Source organism: Podarcis muralis, chromosome 3, assembly GCF_964188315.1.
Source record: "Podarcis muralis chromosome 3, rPodMur119.hap1.1, whole genome shotgun sequence".
NCBI classification, from domain to species: Eukaryota; Metazoa; Chordata; class Lepidosauria; order Squamata; family Lacertidae; genus Podarcis; species Podarcis muralis.
The window spans coordinates 92,053,618-92,071,315 of NC_135657.1; the positions used below are offsets into that span (position 1 = coordinate 92,053,618).

Below are 17,698 nucleotides of genomic sequence, written 5' to 3' on the forward strand. Positions count from 1 at the left end.
CTGAGCGTAGAGATGGTCTTTAAAAATGTTTAATTTAATGTTTTTATATGTGTTGGAAGCTGCCCAGAGTGGCTGGTGCAGGGCCACCCAGTCAGATGCGTGGAGTATAAACAGTAAAATGACCATTATGGAAAGGAGTAAATATGTTGGAGGGAAGGACGGCCAGTGTGGAACTTCCTGCCTCTCTAGGATTTTTTCCTGCCTCTGAATTCTATGACCGGATGTGTTCCTCTCTGACCCCGGAAGCGAAGTCCTCTAGCCGCCGCTGAGGAGAAAAAAGAAGCATGCAGGTCTCCAGCCTCAACGAGGTGAAGATCTACAGCTTAAGCGCCGGACGGAGCCTGCCTGAGGTGAGAACACCGGAGCCCCGCCTGCCTGCCTCCCTCCCTCCCCGTCGGTAACCCCTCGCGCGCCTCCTTCCTCTACCCACGGGCGAGCTCCTTCCCACGCACCCCGTGTCTTCCCTTCTCTCTCCCTTCTCTTCCTCCGCCCCTCTTTCAGTTCCCGATGGAGGCGCAGAAAGTACATAGGTACCAACAGGGGTTTGTAAATGATCCCGAGCGACTGCTAAGCATCTCTTGCTTTCTGAACCCTTTGATTTTTTTTATATATAATTTTTCATTAGGTTTTTTTAACATATCATTTTCAACAATAATTAAACATACTTTTACATCTTATTCAAATTTTTGACTTCCATCAATCCTGTCTGAAAATTTTCCAATCTAATCTCTCAGTATGCATTTCTTATCTTCCCTATTACATTTCAAACTCATAACCAATATCTCTATCTTTTTCTACTTTGTAACACTTTGTATATTTCTTGTAGTCCTACTAGCCTAATTTGTTGATTACAGTTGCTCTTCAAATAATCCATATACTTCTTCCAATCTTCTGTAAATCTCTGGTCCCGCAGGTTTTGAATCCTTCCTGTCATTTTGTCCAATTCTGCTTTCTGCACCCTTTTAAAGAGGCACAAGTCACATCCATAACACCGAATTTTAAAGCACGAGGGTTCCCCAACCCCTTCCTCCTCGCGAAAAGAATCCTGGAAGCTTTTTTAATGCTGGACGGACAGTCATTTATTTTATTTTAAACAGCTCCTTCCTGCATTGGCTACCCAGTTTGCTGGGTATGCTGGCTGCAAAAAAAAACATATCTCAAATTTGCCTGGTGTGCGCAAGCTTCTCAGCTCGGAACAGCTGCTTGTTCGCTTGCTTTCATCTTTCTGAGCAAAACAGTTGCGGAGGGGGAGCTTAAAGTTTCGTGACCAATGGGGGTGTCTTTGTAGCTGGTTGCTATACATATTTATTCTAAAGTACTGTGGAATTTTAGTGGTGTGCCTGGGTGCCTAGGTCAGTGGCTGTTCAGCAGCACATCTGAATGCTCAATCTAAGACACATTTCACAGATCATCATCATCGTTTGATTGCATGCCGCCTTTCCGTATTCAAAATCATGTCCATGAAATGTGTCTTTTGGTCTCTGCTACAGCACAGTGATCTTTGTTGTAAACAAAATCTCTTCCCTTTTTCCCTTATGGGGTATCCAAGAGCCCATATAGGGTCCTTACGTAGGTTCCCTATTGGTAGGAGAAAATAACAGAGGCCAACTAGAGCATATTGAGAAGCAAAGCAGCTAGTAAGCCTGATCTTTATTGATCTGCTGCAACAGGGTGCTCCCCTCACACGCAGGAAAGGAGGAGGAACCCAGAACAATGGCGTGCAAGGCCTTTATGACTTTTGAAATTGCCACCCTGTAGAGCAAGACCACCCCCAGAAACATCATACATACATCACAGAAGGGGTGTAACCTCAGACCACCCCCCAGATATATCATACCTACATCACAGAAAAGGCGGTCTAAAACAGAAATTTGAATGTTTCTCCTGTTTGCCTTTCCTGATAGTCTGTCACCCATTAAAATGCTGATTACTCAGTTCCTGAGTCAATGGGAAGGCTCCCTGATCCCCCCCCCCCCCCTTGCAGGGAAAACATTTGGTCAGTTTGGGAATCAAAATGGTTTCAGGTCAGTCTTCCTGTGCTGATCTATATACGTGCTTGGTTGGTACGTTTATGAACATTACCATATATCTAAGACCTCAAAAGTCCTATCACATCTTCAAAGTGATTTTCTCTGTTTTATATTGATTTAATACTGGAACTTTTAACTACCCTGCGGCATAATTGTTTGTTTTCTTGCATTTATTGCATTTTGTTTTTAACCTCATATGGACTGCTCTGGGAGCTCTTTGGCTGAACTTCCTTAAATAAATGTGAAATAGGGCTTATAGAGCATAATAATTTGATTATCAATCTTATTTTGAAGGCTGTATAGCACCATCTCTGTTTTTAATAATATAGTAATAAATTTTATTTATACCCCGCCCTCCCCAGCCATAACCGGGCTCAGGGCGGCTAACATCAAAATATAAATACATGAAAACATAAAATTCAGCAATCAACTGAAATACAGCTTAAGATCGGATCAAAATCAAATAGGATTAGAAGGCAACCTGCAAATTATGACTATAGGGGCTGGGAACTCACCAGACTCAGCTATTTATATTTTTGCCCATTTAACACTAACCCTCTATGTTCTTTTCTTTTTCTTATAGTGGCTTTCTGATAGAAAGAAGAGAGCACTGCAAAAGAAAGATGTTGGTGAGTTACCCTCATTGTACAATGGAAAGGGCACTGCAAGATTAGCTTGGATGTCATTTCTGTTTTCAAAGAGTGATCTGATGGTGCTTAGCTGGAAGGGGGTTGCTTGGATCTCGCCTTAAAGCTGGAACAGTTTGTTTTCTGCTAAACTTTAAGCCAGGGATGGGAAACTAGTGACACGCTGAATGGTGCTGGACTACAGCTTCGATTCTCTCCAACTATTGCCTATTCTGGCATAAATCAGGACAAAGAAAACATGGCATCTCTTCTTGCCATCTTCTCGGACTGAAAAGCAAAAGCAGTACAGAGCGAAAGTTCCACTCACGCCAGCAATCTGTGCTGGAATGTAAACAGACATGTGACACGCAACAATCCCATGTCTGCAGCAAAAGGTGGAATGGAATCCCAACAGGAAGATGGGAGTCCAACAACATTGGGACACCCCTTTCCCCCATCCCTACGTTCAGCATTTCCCCCCTTAAGTACTTTTGGCAGTACTTTTGGAAGTGAAAACCTTTTATTGTGATGTATTGATTAGGCAATGTTTCATATAACTCTTTTATTTTAAAGGTATTTCTAGGAGAATTGAACTTATCCAAGATTTTGACATGCCTGCTGTTAGCTCCAAGATCAAGGTATCACGGGATGGGCAGTACGTGATGGCAGCTGGTGAGTATGCAAACGTTCAGGTTTTTCCAGTCTGCTGCTAGCTGTAACAGTGTGTCTGCACTGAATTGTAAAGCACTAGTAACTCTCACATTGGATATATTATGGTTGAGGAAGACTGGGCTCTGAGATTGAAACTTCTGTTGGACAGCAAAGCTAGTAGCTGGCAAAGGATAGCATGGCAGGAAGCATATCTTTGTTTGAAGGCTTAAAGTTTGCTTTTGTAGCATTAAAATGGGACTTTGGGGACCTGCAAACAATGAGTTAGATTCAGAAAAGTTATGTCTCAATCCAAGCTCACCCCTCCCAGTGATAAGGCTTTATGGTGTTACTGCAGCATCCACAGGCCCACTGTTCACAGCAGCAGAGGGTGTGGGGACAGGATGATCAGCCCCAAATTGGGCCTAGTGCCATCATGTAATGGTAGTGAGACTGCCCCAGGATCCAACCACATTTTGGGGTTTCTGCTGGCTCCTACTGACAGGGATCCCAGCAGTGGACTTCCTTTCAACATGTTTGGCAGCCGGCAGGGGGCAATCCCCTCCCAAACTCAGCATAAGGCTGAGAGCTATTGGATTGTTCAGTTAGTTGCACTTAGATCTCCTTCAGTTCAGTGGTACAAGTTAGTTATGACTCAAAGTGGATTGATTACAATTGGAACAAAGCACAACTAAGTCTGGACTCAGTATCATATCTCACTTGCCTTCTAGCCCTTTTTGCTCATTTACAACACTTCCTTGTTGCAATCACATCCCTCCAGAGTATCATCTCTGCATAGTTTAGAGCAGGGGTCAGCAAACTTTCAGCAGGGTCCCTCAGACCTTGTGGGGGGCTGGACTATATTTTTTTTGGGGGGGATGAACAAATTCCTATGCCCCACAAATAACCCAGAGATTCATTTTAAATAAAAGGACACATTCTACTCATGTAAAAACACCCTGATTCCTGGACCGTCTGCGGGCCAGATTTAGAAGGCGATTGGGCTAGATCCGGCCCCCGGGCCTTAGTTTGCCTACCCATGGTTTAGGCAGGGGTGCCCAAACTTTTTTCAAAGAGGGCCAGATTTGATGAAGTGAACATGCGTGAGGGCCAACCAAAGTTGTTGAGCTTTTTGGGGGATTTTACCCTAGGAAATAAACTGCTACAGGGGCTGAATTAAACCAACCGGCAGGCCAGATTAGGCCTCTGAAACAAACTTTAGACATGCCTGGTTTAGAGATTCTTCCATGAATCCGAGAGTGAAGATTTTCAGCGGGTAACCTCCTCTGCTTGTAGAGGCTCGCTGCGCGATAGAGGATCTCCCTGCTCATTCAGGATCCTAAAAATAACACACTGAAGGGAGCAGGGTTTGGCTGTGTGCTGCTCCTCCCAAACTGCTAAATGTTACCTCTGTTGCTCCAGCTGCTTGATCAGTCTGTTACACATGCCAGCATCCATCAACAATAGGTTTTCTCATTCAGCTAGCTAGCTAGCTAGCTAGGTATCTATATCTAAGATTGGTTCAATGTGCTTTTTTTGCCTTGATCTTTTGGGATATAATATGACTATATTTCCCCTCCCCCTTTTATTGGAAGGGTACCCCATAGCAACCTTGTCAGTGTGGCCCATTGTTGCATACTTGATTCCTATAATTTTCAAAAGAATGTAAGGGAATTTACCTGTCCGTTCTATAGAATTTCCAAAGAAATATAATACCAGTTCTGAAATAAGACTCTGCAAGGGTTAGTATTTGATTGCTGTTAATGTGCTATTTTGTCCAGTTAATAGGAATCTTGTTTTTTAATTGACTGGGTCATGTTAAAAATTAAGTTAGGTGAGATTCCTGTGAGTTCAGCAGCATAAGGCATTGTGAATTTGTGTATTTCTATATAAATCATTACAATTATTTATATACATTTTAATTGAATTAAGTGGCTTGTGCCACAATCCTAAAAATAAATTATATTGGTTGATTGGTGTTATTGTCACGAAGGAACAAAAAAACACACTTCTAGGGGCAGAGTTGCAGCTCTTTTTGAACAACCATTCATGTCCAGGTCAGAAACTTTTTCAAGACCCGAATCATATTTTCTCTGTGGGACAAATCAATTCAAGAGTATTAAAGCAAATTTTCTCACATGTCAAAAACACTATTTTATTTTGCGTTTTGAACAGGGACATACAAACCAAGGATTCGATGTTACGATACTTACCAGTTATCAATGAAATTTGAAAGATGCATAGACGCTGATGGTAAGTAAACCCTAATTATGATGGAAACTAATATATAAAACATATTAACAGGGCAGTAGAAAACAGTGCAATCCTATGCATCTTTATTAGGCGGGAAATCCCACTTCGTACAATGTTATAATATTTATTGAGCTAAGTTGCTTTGTGACTTTAAAAATATAAAAAGCAACCAACAGACATAACAAACGATAACTCAGTAGTAATACAGCTGGACTTATTCGCAGATAAGTGTGTGTAGAATTCTTCTACAACCTGATGCCCTCCAGATCTTTTTGATTACAGTTCCCAACATCTTTAGCCATTGACCATGCTTACTGAGACTGATGGGATCTGTAATCCAAAAGGGCTGGAAGGCACCAGGCGGGAGAAGACTGATGTACAGAATTGCTTGCTAAGTGACCAGATCCTGTGTTGCTGTGTGCCCCAATTGTGCTTTCTATGTAGACCCTGCCAACCTAGCAGTTCGAAAGCACATCAAAGTACAAGTAGATAAATAGGTACTACTCCGGCAGGAAGGTAAATGGCGTTTCCGTGCGCTGCTCTGGTTCACCAGAAGCGGCTTAGTCATGCTGGCCACATGACCTGGAAGCTGTACACCGGCTCCCTCAGCCAATAAAGCGAGATGAGTGCCGCAACCCCAGAGTCGGCCATGACTGAACCTAATGATCAGGGGTCCCTTTACCTATGTAGATCTGAGTGGGGTTTTTTTAGAGTAGAGCATGTGCCATTTGCCTTTCTTTGGAAAGTATGTTAGTATACACATGAATGCAAAAAGTTATACATTAGTATGTATAGTCTAAAGAAATTTGAGAGTGTATTGGGGGTTGTATTTTTGTGAAATCAAGATAATGATCAGTCCTTGGCAGGATATTGTGCTACTATATCAGCTTGTGTTTGTTGCTTACCTGGAGCAAGTAGCACGGATGGTGGTAAGCTATAGTGCCTGCCAAGAGTGTACTGTCACATGCTTAGTGTTGCTTGAAATGGGAGCCACCAGCAGCTGCCATCATGTTAATTTGTGCATGTGGCTCTGCTTCCTTCCTGGCTTTTAACAAGGATGGGGAATCTGTAGCCATTTAGATGTTTTTGGACTCCCATCAGCCCTGGCTAGCATGGTTGATTGCCAGGGATGCAACATCTGGAAGGTCATCCCTGATTTGTATGCTACTGATTCTGTAAGGCAAATAGAAGTTAGCCATGGAGGTTGCAATAGCTCGCCTACACTTCCCTTGGACCTTTGAACCCAAAATGTGTTACAGCGGAAAACCTTCCTCCCAGTGAGATGCTGGCATGGACAGAAACAGCACTAAGGTGGCTGTTCTCGCAGCAGACTGCAAACAGAGCATTGCTAATGGTTTTGCTTGTTTCATTACACACTCTGTCTTTGGTTTTAAGGGAAGAAGGGAGAGAGAGAGACAGGAGCATTGTGTGATGAAAATTGAGGTTGTGCGGTTTATTTAAGAGTTTCTTAGTGACTCCTATTTATCATTGTTTTTCATCTCCACAGTCATTACGTTTGATATTTTGTCAGATGATTACTCAAAGGTACGTCTCCTTTTAATGTTTATATCATGTAGGGAGCTTTAGAAGAATTTGCATTTCAAAATGTTTAAAAGGATCCATCTGCTGTAGTGTGCAATTACCCGCCGTTTCCTTGAGCAACAGAAACCTGAAGGAAAATTGCTCTTTATCCTCTGCTGACATTTTTTTGAATATCTTGTTTGTTTGTTGAAAAGCTGGAATTAGCTGTGTTTATTTAAAACAAAAAAATTATCCTCCATAGTGTGGTACATCTTTTTTTTTAATAAAAAGTACTCAAGTAGCACTAAAACATTCTTACCAATGTGTAAGTTATATCTCTTCTGATGTGTCATTGATCACATGACTTCACATAGTTGCTAAATTAGGTGTCATGGATGATCGATCTGCCATTATTTTGTTTACACCAGTCAAACCTATCCAAAGTTGCACTTCCATGGACTGAAAAAACTTCCCTAAACAGGGCTGCCTTCAGATATCTTCTAAAAGTCAGCTAGTAGTTTAATTCCTTGACATCTGAAGGGAGGGTGTTCCACAGGGAGGGTGCCACTACTGAGAAGTCTCTCTGCCTGGTGGAGGGAACTTTGGAGAAAATAGCCTCTCTTCTCACTTCTACCTCAGAAAGCATCTAGTTTGAGGAGTGGGAGCCTCCTCTAGATCGGACACATTTGCAGAACAGCAGTTCCGGATCTGAGCCCACTTGATTATGCCTCTAGAAAAATAATTATTCCTCACTTTTAAAGGTTAAGCAAGGTGGTAGTTACTTCCCTCCAAATCTCAATCCTGTTCTGTATATTTTTCAGATAGTCTTTCTGCTGTGTGACAGATACGTAGAATTTCATTCCCAACACGGCCGTTACTACAGGACAAGAATACCAAAGTTTGGTAGAGATTTCTCATATCATTATCCATCATGTGACTTATACTTCGTAGGAGCAAGGTATTTAAGATGCGCTGATTCCTTCCTTAACTGTGCATACATTTTTATTTAGTGTTTATGATGAATATCCTACAAAAGCAGATTTACTAAACATTCATAAATATATTGGGAGAGAACTCTGAATGAGTAGTTCACAAAACAAATGAGTTTTGTTGGAAATATTTTGTAGGAAGTGGTTAAGCTGACTTGTTGAGAAGCTCTGTTAAAAAGCAATTGAGTTCTGAAAAATATGTGGGCCATTTCAATTTTATTGTAATTTAGTGATGGTTTTAAGTTTATTTTAGGAATTTTAAGGCATTGAGAGCCAGTGTGGTGTAGTGGTTAAGAGCGGTAGTCTCGTAATCTGGGGAACCGGGTTCGCGTCTCCGCTCCTCCACATGCAGCTGCTGGGTGACCTTGGGCTAGTCACACTTCTCTGAAGTCTCTCAGCCCCACTCACCTCACAGAGTGTTTGTTGTGGGGGAGGAAGGGAAAGGAGAATGTTAGCCACTTTGAGACTCCTTAAAGGGAGTGAAAGGCGGGATATCAAATCCAAACTCTTCTTCTTCTATTTGAAAAGCATTTAATTGCGTGAAACCAAAAACCTGTTGAAAAAGCCTGCAAACACCTTGTTCTGCCCCACCCTTCTAGTAACGTTTCAATGATGTCTTTATGACGTTCCCAGGTCACTTCCAGGTTTGGCGCTTTACATGTATATGTGATCGCACACATATCATTTGTGCCTAAAATGGGTGTTGCCTGTACACTAAATGAAAATAGGGAGAAGGAGGGTTGGAATTGATTACTTGCTGCTGCAATGTAAGAAAAGAGTAGATTTATTTATGACTTGGGCATATTTAGACATACATACATTTATATGAATGTTAATATATACACTTATTGTCACTCTTATCGAAAGGGAAATGTGTAAGTGCAATTGTTGTTGTTGTTGCAGCTCTGAAATATACAGGCTAAATCTGGAACAAGGAAGGTACCTGAATTCCTTACAGACTGATGCTTCGTAAGTATCTTCAGTTTACTAGGTGCATCTTATTCCAGCAGGTGGAGCCACAGGATAGATTTTAAAAATAAATTGTCATAAGATCTGTAATCTGAGTGTCACAAATGCATTGTAGACTGCACTTATAAATTGGGGGTGTTTGCTCTGTTTATATTTTAATGTCTACTTTAATTACTCTACTTTAATAAGCAAAGGTTTTAATATTTCCATTCATTAAGTTGCTCAGTCGAGAAAATACCTCATTGGATATTTTGAAGTATCTTAGAAGAAGATGGCAAATAGTTTTAAATAGGTACAACCGATAAACCAATAGACCTGCTATCTGCGATGAATTGTTCCTTGTTTCAAATTTGCATAGCCGTTAGTTATGCTTTTAGTTATACTTCTTAACGGAACCAAAATATAGTGATTAAAATATAGCGATTGAACAAAGAAACATTGCACGTAAAATTGCATTTACTCTTCGTAGCCTTATAGGTTTGGGTTGATTTTAGAACATTTCACAGATGGTATGAGCTTGCTTATTTTAATATTTTATCTCCCGGTCAGTCATTAAATTTCTTTTTCCTTCTCTAGGGAGAATCACGTCTGTGACATAAATCCTGCACATGGTTTATTTGCCACTGGCACGGTTGAGGTAAATGTTTCACCTTACTAAGAAATGTAGGACCATTTTCTGTTTAAAAAACAAGATCATTGACACAGAACTGCAATATCCTATATACTAATAGCAAATTCATTCTCTGAGTGTGGCTCATTATGAAGCCAAAATAGCTCCTTCCCTGAAAAATGAGGCTTGGAAGAACCCAATCAACGTTGGAGTAGTTCAGAGAATATTTCAAGGCTGGGGACTCTAACAAGGGAGGAACTCCAAAATAGATGAACTTTTGGAGGGAAGAAAATGGAAAACCTTGTGGCAGGAACGGTAATGCAATGGAGTGTTAGTTGTAGAAAAGGCATGGCCGGCTGACAACAATCCTACATAGAAAGATCTCACACTGCAACATTTTGTTGTGCCAATTTATTACAGGAGGCATTAAAAAAAATATACACCAAAATGCAGCAGAATATATTTCCATCACATTTACTAAGGTTGCAGTTCTTTTCTCATTTGCTTGGGACTGACGTCTGAGCAGATATGCACAGATTTCTCTGTAAATTTAGGGAAACCAATCCTGCGTGCAAAGGACACAAGATGTGTTGGGCATCATGACGTCGGTTATGTCAACTGAAGAAGAGGAATAGCTCTTTGGGAGGTCAAAACATTGAGGCTGTGTTGAGGTGCTATATCACTAGGGTGCAGCGGAGTTGTTGTGACGATGGAGACAAAAGACAGGAGAATAAACCTTCTCTTGTTGAGTTGTGATGCAGTGGCATTGTGCACCATTGACAATGCTGCTACAGCAGGCTCAGGCATGCTTTTGAGGAATGGGCATGGCAGAATTGCAGGGTGGGACAATGGTTTCCTGCCAGTCTGTGTCCTTTGGTTTAACGTGGGCCCTGTTTAAAACGAGGCAATCGTTGCCATGCTAGCAATGTTTCTGCCATGGATATGTGCCATTCAAGGGCACTTTCACCCCATCTTCCCAAGGGTCAAAGTTTTCTTTTTCAAAGTGCTTATTTACATTGGGAGTGGGGCAGGGAGAGCCTTCTATTGGCGTCTTCTCTAAAGTGACAAAAAGGCAGAAAGCAAGTGGTTGGTTGTGGGGAGTTGCTGAGGCTGTGCTGGGAATCTATGTTTTCTATGAGTCCCCTATTTTGAACCTGGATGGAGCCCAGCAGCAGACTCTGCCAGCTCTGGTATGTAATAGAGCTGGTTCACATGCTGCAACATGTGTCATGCCTGTAGTCCCAGCTGTTGACTCACCCCAGCCCGCCCCAGCCCCGGGTTACATAAGGAATTGCTCATTGCAAGTATGTGAAGATCAGGTCGTTTTTAAATGCAGTAACAAAAACTGAAAGCATAGGCATCAATCTTTCGAGACTGAATGCTAAATAAGTGGCTTCAATGAACGGCAGATGAGTAAACTGATGAAAGCATGGTGAATTATTTGAAAGCACTAAATGGTATTTTCTTTGCTTTCCTCAGGGGAAGGTGGAATGCTGGGACCCTAGAACAAGAAACAGAGTCGGGGTGCTGGATTGCGCTTTAAGCAGTGTGACAGCTGATAAGGAGTATGGAAAATATATTTATCTTGCCTCTTAACTTAAGTAAATTTTCTTAAGTAACATTTTTTTACATGCTGCAACTTCTCAGAATTACGTACCATCCTTTGGTTGGTGCTGAGCCTTAAGAGTTAACGATTATGGCAATTAACTAGAATGAGGTTTTTCTCTCATTCTTTCAGGATAGATGGTCTGCCATCTATTTCGGCCCTGAAGTTTGATGGAACATTGAATATGGCTGTTGGAACATCCACGGGGCAGGTAGCTATGCTGTCAGCTTAGTTGCTATGGGCCTTGTGTTACATTTCTGTGCTGAGCTAGGGCCACATTCTCAGCTTCTTAAATGTCACATGTAAATAATAAATAATGGTTTACTCGGAACATGGTTGAGATCTTCTTTCTAGCAAGGGCCTTAGTGCTACATCCAAACAAAGTTTTGTGGTTTGTTTCACTCCAAACAAGCCACGAGGTTAAGCCAAAGTTTATCTGGGTGAAACAAACCACAAAATCTTGTTTGAACATAATGCTAAGCTGGGTATTGTGGTTTGTTGCTGCTGCTGGCTAGAGGGTAAAAGTAAAGCGAGAGCAGTTGAATGTGTTCATCGTAAACCATGAACTATGGTTTACCATTATGTGCAAACTGGGCTGGTGTGCAAGACTGTGTCCAGGTCTTCTATTGGCATATTAATTGTGGGCCATACGTTCTGTGGAATGTGTCAAATTGATCTTGAGCTGCATGTGCATGTGATCAAAGTGGGAGACACTGTGTGATGGGGGACCCTGTTGACGCTTTGCAGTTGAAATTGCCTCCTGCCTCAGCTTCCCAAGGAAGCCACAGTTCCAATGCAACTCGTGCTCATTTGTTTCATGCTGTGCTTTTCTTTAGGGCAGGTATAGGGAACCTGTGGCTCTCCAGAGATTGCCAAACTGCAACTTCCACTAGCTCTAGCAAGCATGGCCAATGAACAGGGATGATGGGACTTGTAGTTCAATAACATCTGTCTGGGGAGCAGTAGATTCCCCCACCATGGATTGCCCCAAAAAAGTTCAACAACTTTTCCTGCAAATTCCCCAAAAAGCTGAACAACTTTAAAATACTGTTTCCTTAATTTTGGGCTCCCAAAAGTAGGAGTCTTGCTATACATGGAAAACTACGGCAATTTGTTGCACGCCCAGTTTGGTGATGGTTTGCTGTCTATGTGCTTTTGTTACAAAGGTTCCCCATATGGGGAACTGATAGCAACATTGTCTTGATTTCTGTATTGCAAGTTGCTTTGAGGCTTTTTTGTGGAAATAATGGATCAGTGTTAATAATTGTAGTAGTAGTAGTAGTAGTAGTAGTAATTGCAGAGGAGGATGGATTTATTTCTTCAAATGTTTAAGAGTGAATGAAATATAAATGTTTTTTATATGGAGGCACATTAGTGCAAGGCCAGACTCATAACTGGATGATTCTAAGCTTAGCTTGTTACAACCTGACCAATTCCACACACACCTCTTCTTTTCAACCACCCGACATACAAATGGGGGATTTGTAAAGCATACAGTGGGATGAGAATTTGGCAGATCTGGGGGTTCAACAGCTTTTCTGCTGCCCTGCAGGCTGAAAAATGCGAGTTATGCTAAGTAAGTTCAAACATGAGTTATGCTTAAGAAAAGCTAAAAGTTGCGTTCTCACACAAGCCAAACTATGGCTTAGTGTGAATGTACTGGCTCCTGAAGAGGAGATCACACCCATTTTGCTCTGTCTTACCATGATGTGCAAACCAGGACAAAGCTTAACACTGCTTCTCTGCTCTGTTCATCTATAGAGATCTTTTCTTTTTATAGATCTCAGTGTTTGAAGGCTCATGCTTAATTCTTACAGAATAAACACATCTCATGATTCTATGACGCTGTTATTCGTTCCTCTTCAGAAATACTGTAGAAATCCTCTATATTTATCTGATAATTATTCACCTACTGAAAACTTAACATAAATTTTAGACCTCTAATATCTTTTGAATGTTGAACATGTAATCCAGTGACCTTTACTTGTTTCCAGGTTCTTTTTTATGACCTCCGATCAAACAGCCCATTAATAGTGAAGGATCACCAATATGGTCTGCCTATCAAATCAATCCAGTTCCACAATTCATTAGATTTAATTATTTCTGCTGATTCAAGAATCATAAAGCTATGGAACAAGGACACAGTAAGTCTTGCATTCCTTTTGTCTTTCCTTTGAGTTTCTCCTTTGATTTCCCATTCCATTATAATTTTTTCCAATATTTCCAGAGGTATCGCTCCAAAAAACTTGTGTCTCCCCTGGGAGAAGCCTTTGTGGGGCTGGGAGAAGGGTAGTCACTTTCCGCCAACCCCCTTCCATGTGACTCTAATCTGGATCCAACCCATAGACTGCAGCCCAGTGCATGTTTGTGAAGATGTGTTTAATTCTGTGTTGGAATGTGAACGTCATGCAGTCCTAGGCAACAAGAATAAATATATTTTGTCTCTCCAAATTGCACCTGCAAGAGTTCAAAGTGGCTTGTGGAGTGTCAAATGAGGAGATTTCTGGCTGCAAGGCAAATGCTGTTCTTCCTGGGAAGGTGATGTGTTCCCACTGGCCTCTCCTCCTCTGATGCTGGTTCCTTTAACTGTCTCTGGCTGGAAATCTGTGGCGAAAAGAGGAAGGGTGTGTGGCAGAGAGGACCTACAGAGACTTGCCTGCAGCGGGGGAGCATCCAGCTCTTTTGTTTTCCAAAAGCGCGGAGGTGGGGGAAGACCCTTCCTCCTGTTAATTACCGAGGCGGAAGGCAGCAGAAGTGGGTGGGGTGGCAGAAATTAAACAGGGAGGGAAAGGAAGCACCCAGGAGGGAGGTGAAGCTGTCAACCACACAAGGGGGAAAAAGGGAGGAGTGCAAAAGGAAACAAACTGCTTTGTACCCTTTTATCTGCTTAATTAGCTGAATCATTGAAGATTCAGCATTGAACAGGTTTAGGCCAGATCTCTCTCTTTCCCCTCCATATCAATGGCCACTTTAAGTCTGTACTTCCTTGCCTCTACAGCCTAGCTGCTCTGCCCACCCCTGACTTTTTATTTTCTTCAAAAAGTTTTATTGATTTTCACAAAATAAAAAAACACACTAACAAATAAACAGACAAACATAAATCATATCCTTATTAAAACTAATCTTCTTAACATTGTTAAGTGACTTCCTCGTATCCCCCTAGTTGAATTTCAATGGATATCATTTTAACGGTTTTCCAAATCAAAGTTCTTAAAATCTTAACTTAATCACTTAACATCAGTCTTTCTTCCCAGTTCAGCATTGTACATAATCATTCCTTATATTACTTATTTATACCCTAAGCCAAGCTTTTTCCAATTAATCTAACTTGATGTATTTAACTAAGTAGTCATTAAATTCCGTCCATTCTTCCTGATACTCCTCCTCATTCTGATCATGGACTCTTCTGGTCAGGTCGGCTAGCTCCGAAAAGTCCATCATCTTCATCTGCCATTCTTCCACAGTTGCTAGTTCTTGCGTTTTCCATTTCTTAGCTAGTAATATTTGAGCAGCAGTTGTGGCATACAAAAATAATTTAACATCTTTCTTGGGCAATTCCAAACCTGTTATTCCAAGGAGAAAGGCCTCTGGTTTCTTTATAAATGTATATTTCAACAATTTTTTTCAGTTCATTATAAATCTTTTCCCAGAAGTCTTTCACCTTGGGGCAAGTCCACCACATGTGATAAAAGGTTCCTTCTTTTTCTTTACATTTCCAACATAGGTTATCACAGTTATGATAAATCTTTGCTAGTTTGACCCCTGGACTTTGGTGTGGTTTTCCCTCTGCTCTAATGAGGCTCAGCATCAGCCTGATGTCATGTCTGAGCCAGCGATACGGGCCTTCCTGCTGCTGTCCCAGCATGTGCTACTTGCAGCAGGCAAGCAACAGCCATGATTCACCTACAGGGATGGAGAACCTACGGTCCTCCAGGTGTTGCTGCACTCCAAAATCCCATCATCCCTGGCCAATGGGAGTTGGGAGAACAACAGGATATCGAAGCCCACCAGTTCCCCAGCCATACTTTAGCATTCATTATTTTATTATTTACCAAGTTTTTTATTTACCCAAAGGAGTCTGTGGCAGCAAACAACAGGTGATAAAACAATAAAAAGGCCTTAAAAGGCAATCCCAGTGCATTTTGCTTGTACATGGGAGATAATTGCTGCGGACGGTGGAAGCGAGGTAAGGAGGAAACAAGAAGCAGAAGCCGTAATGCCTAGAAGTGAATGACTGGGTCAGGCGACATGATGCTCGCTTCAAAGCAGCCGCTCTCCTTCCTTCTTCTGCCCCCCTCCCCACTTGCGAATCAGGGCTGGTTGTGACCAAACTTCTTTTCCTTTCTACGTGAGTCTTTTGGAGTGATTTCCCCCCGGGATACATATGTGGAAAATGTTATAGTGGAATGGGAAATCCACACACTTCCCATGGAAGGGGGGAAAATCCATTACTTGTCCTTTCCCTAGCGGTCCAGCAAGGCTGTGTCCACACACGGCACGAAAAGCATGAGGCCGATTCCTATCGCAGCAGGCAGGAAGTTTGTCCCACCTCAGCTAAAGATTGCATGTTTGCGATTGGGGGGGGGGCTCCTCACTGGCACCTGTTAGAAGGAGGAGGCCACTGTATGAGCCTTGCAGTCATTTCTCTCACCATTACACACAAGTTTCTTAAATGTCCCAATTTGCAACTCCATTGCAAATCCAGCCACCTTATATGCACCATGTGGGCCTTGTTTCATTTCTCAGTGAAGGTCCTGATTTCCATTCTTTCTTTCACATATGCAAAGACATAATCAGCCGATTGCCTTCTTTTTAATATACAGGACCTGGCTGTCAGTGGAAGGCAGTTTTATGCCAATGGTGCAGTATGTATGTCTTGGATGTCTGTGCTTAAACACACACACAGAGCACAGCACAACACATACCCTGGTATTTTAAGAACTGCTTGCTTATAGGTCTCAGTTCTTGAATTACTTGCAACTGGATCATATTTATTGGGCCTCTTAAAGTGCAGGTATACTGCAGGTCATAAGCATTTATAATGTCTCACTTTATTTTTCATCAGTCTTCTTTTATATAACGAAGAGGCTGCATAGAACTTGGACGTTCAGCGTTTCTGCCCAAATGGCTATAGCGGGAAATTGCCTGAAGCGATTTGGGTGGCCTCGCCCAAGTTTATATAAAATAAAATGGAGCCTGTTGCAGAGCACTGGGCTAAAGAACTGCGTGTCTTAACATGCACTGTCGCCTTCTGAATGGAAAAGACTGTAGCCCACACCTTGAAAGTATTAGAGAGCAAATAAGGATGCTTAAGAGCATGTGAGGAACTGTGCTGGATCAGTCCAAAGCAGGCTTCCTCAAACTCGGCCCTCCATATGTTTTTGGCCTACAACTCCCATGATCCCTAGCTAGCAGGACCGGTGATCAGGGATGATGGGAATTGTAGTCTCAAAAAACATTTGGAGGGCCGTCTTTGAGGAAGCCTGGTTATTCAGCAGGCAGCAAACTGCCACTAAGGCAACTGGTGCAAAATGCAAGAAGGGCCTATCAAACCTGTTCTCTTCTGCTCCTTTCCTCCCCCAGGGCCTCCCAGCACAGACAGATGGATAGACACACACCTTCTCTTCTTTCCTCTTTTGTCCTCGTCTTCCTTCCTGTTCTACTTTTCTTTTTCTGGGACCCACTAATGACACCTTATTTGCAAAAGTTCTAACTATCCGGAGAAGAGCTTTCCAAACTTTTCATGTTGGCGACACACTTTTTAGACACGCATCGTTTCATGACACGGTAATTCAGTTTTACTAGCAAGCCAGAGGCTAAACTAACCTCTTTCCAGCCCCGGTGCATGGAGCATTTGTACAATGCACCTACACGGTGCAGCCATCACACTAACGTGTCGCGACACACAGTTTGGAAAGCTCTGGTCTGGAGAGTTCCTCTTCTGCAGTTCAGTCCTTACCATGCAGGAAATAAAACTTTTACATGAGCTGACCATTTTCACAGGCAGTGAATATTAGCAGGTGAAAATTATGTAAGATTCCTTTGAGAATGTCTTCAGTAAAGGCAGGCTAAAGTGAGAGGGATTCAGACTGTTTATATTTGCTTGGTTGTTGAAACCTTGTTTTTTAAAGGGGGTTGGTCCTGTGTATTTTTCAACTGGAGTAAGCTGCCTTCAGAATCTATTTGGATAGGCGAGACATGAAATATGTTAGGTCTACCACTTTTGATGGATGAATCAATCAGTTGATTAAAAATATTTTCTTCCAATTAATTAAGGTCACTCCAATTAATTGACATAGGAAAGCTGCCCAGTATTGTCAACACTGATTAGCAGCACCTCTCCAGTGTTATAGGCAGGAGTCCTTTCCAGCCCAAATGAAGATGGCAGGAGTCGAACCTGGAGCTTTTTGCATGCAATGGAGAGGTTATTACATTGCCTAACTGGT

At 42.0% G+C, this 17,698-nt stretch overlaps 1 protein-coding gene across 1 annotated transcript in view; it reads left to right on the forward strand.

Moving 5' to 3' along the window:
- Positions 1 to 223: 223 nt before the first annotated feature.
- The window catches only part of NOL10 (nucleolar protein 10), a 41,868-nt gene continuing 24,393 nt past the window's right edge, over positions 224 to 17,698 (forward strand). The window contains exons 1-11 of the mRNA XM_028722527.2: positions 224 to 350; positions 2,614 to 2,659; positions 3,230 to 3,328; positions 5,480 to 5,557; positions 7,065 to 7,102; positions 7,900 to 8,036; positions 8,971 to 9,036; positions 9,613 to 9,673; positions 11,126 to 11,211; positions 11,385 to 11,463; positions 13,247 to 13,396. Of these exons, the coding sequence (XP_028578360.2) occupies positions 285 to 350; positions 2,614 to 2,659; positions 3,230 to 3,328; positions 5,480 to 5,557; positions 7,065 to 7,102; positions 7,900 to 8,036; positions 8,971 to 9,036; positions 9,613 to 9,673; positions 11,126 to 11,211; positions 11,385 to 11,463; positions 13,247 to 13,396 (906 nt within the window). The 5' untranslated portion in view covers positions 224 to 284. The remainder of the gene's footprint in view (positions 351 to 2,613; positions 2,660 to 3,229; positions 3,329 to 5,479; positions 5,558 to 7,064; positions 7,103 to 7,899; positions 8,037 to 8,970; positions 9,037 to 9,612; positions 9,674 to 11,125; positions 11,212 to 11,384; positions 11,464 to 13,246; positions 13,397 to 17,698) is intronic.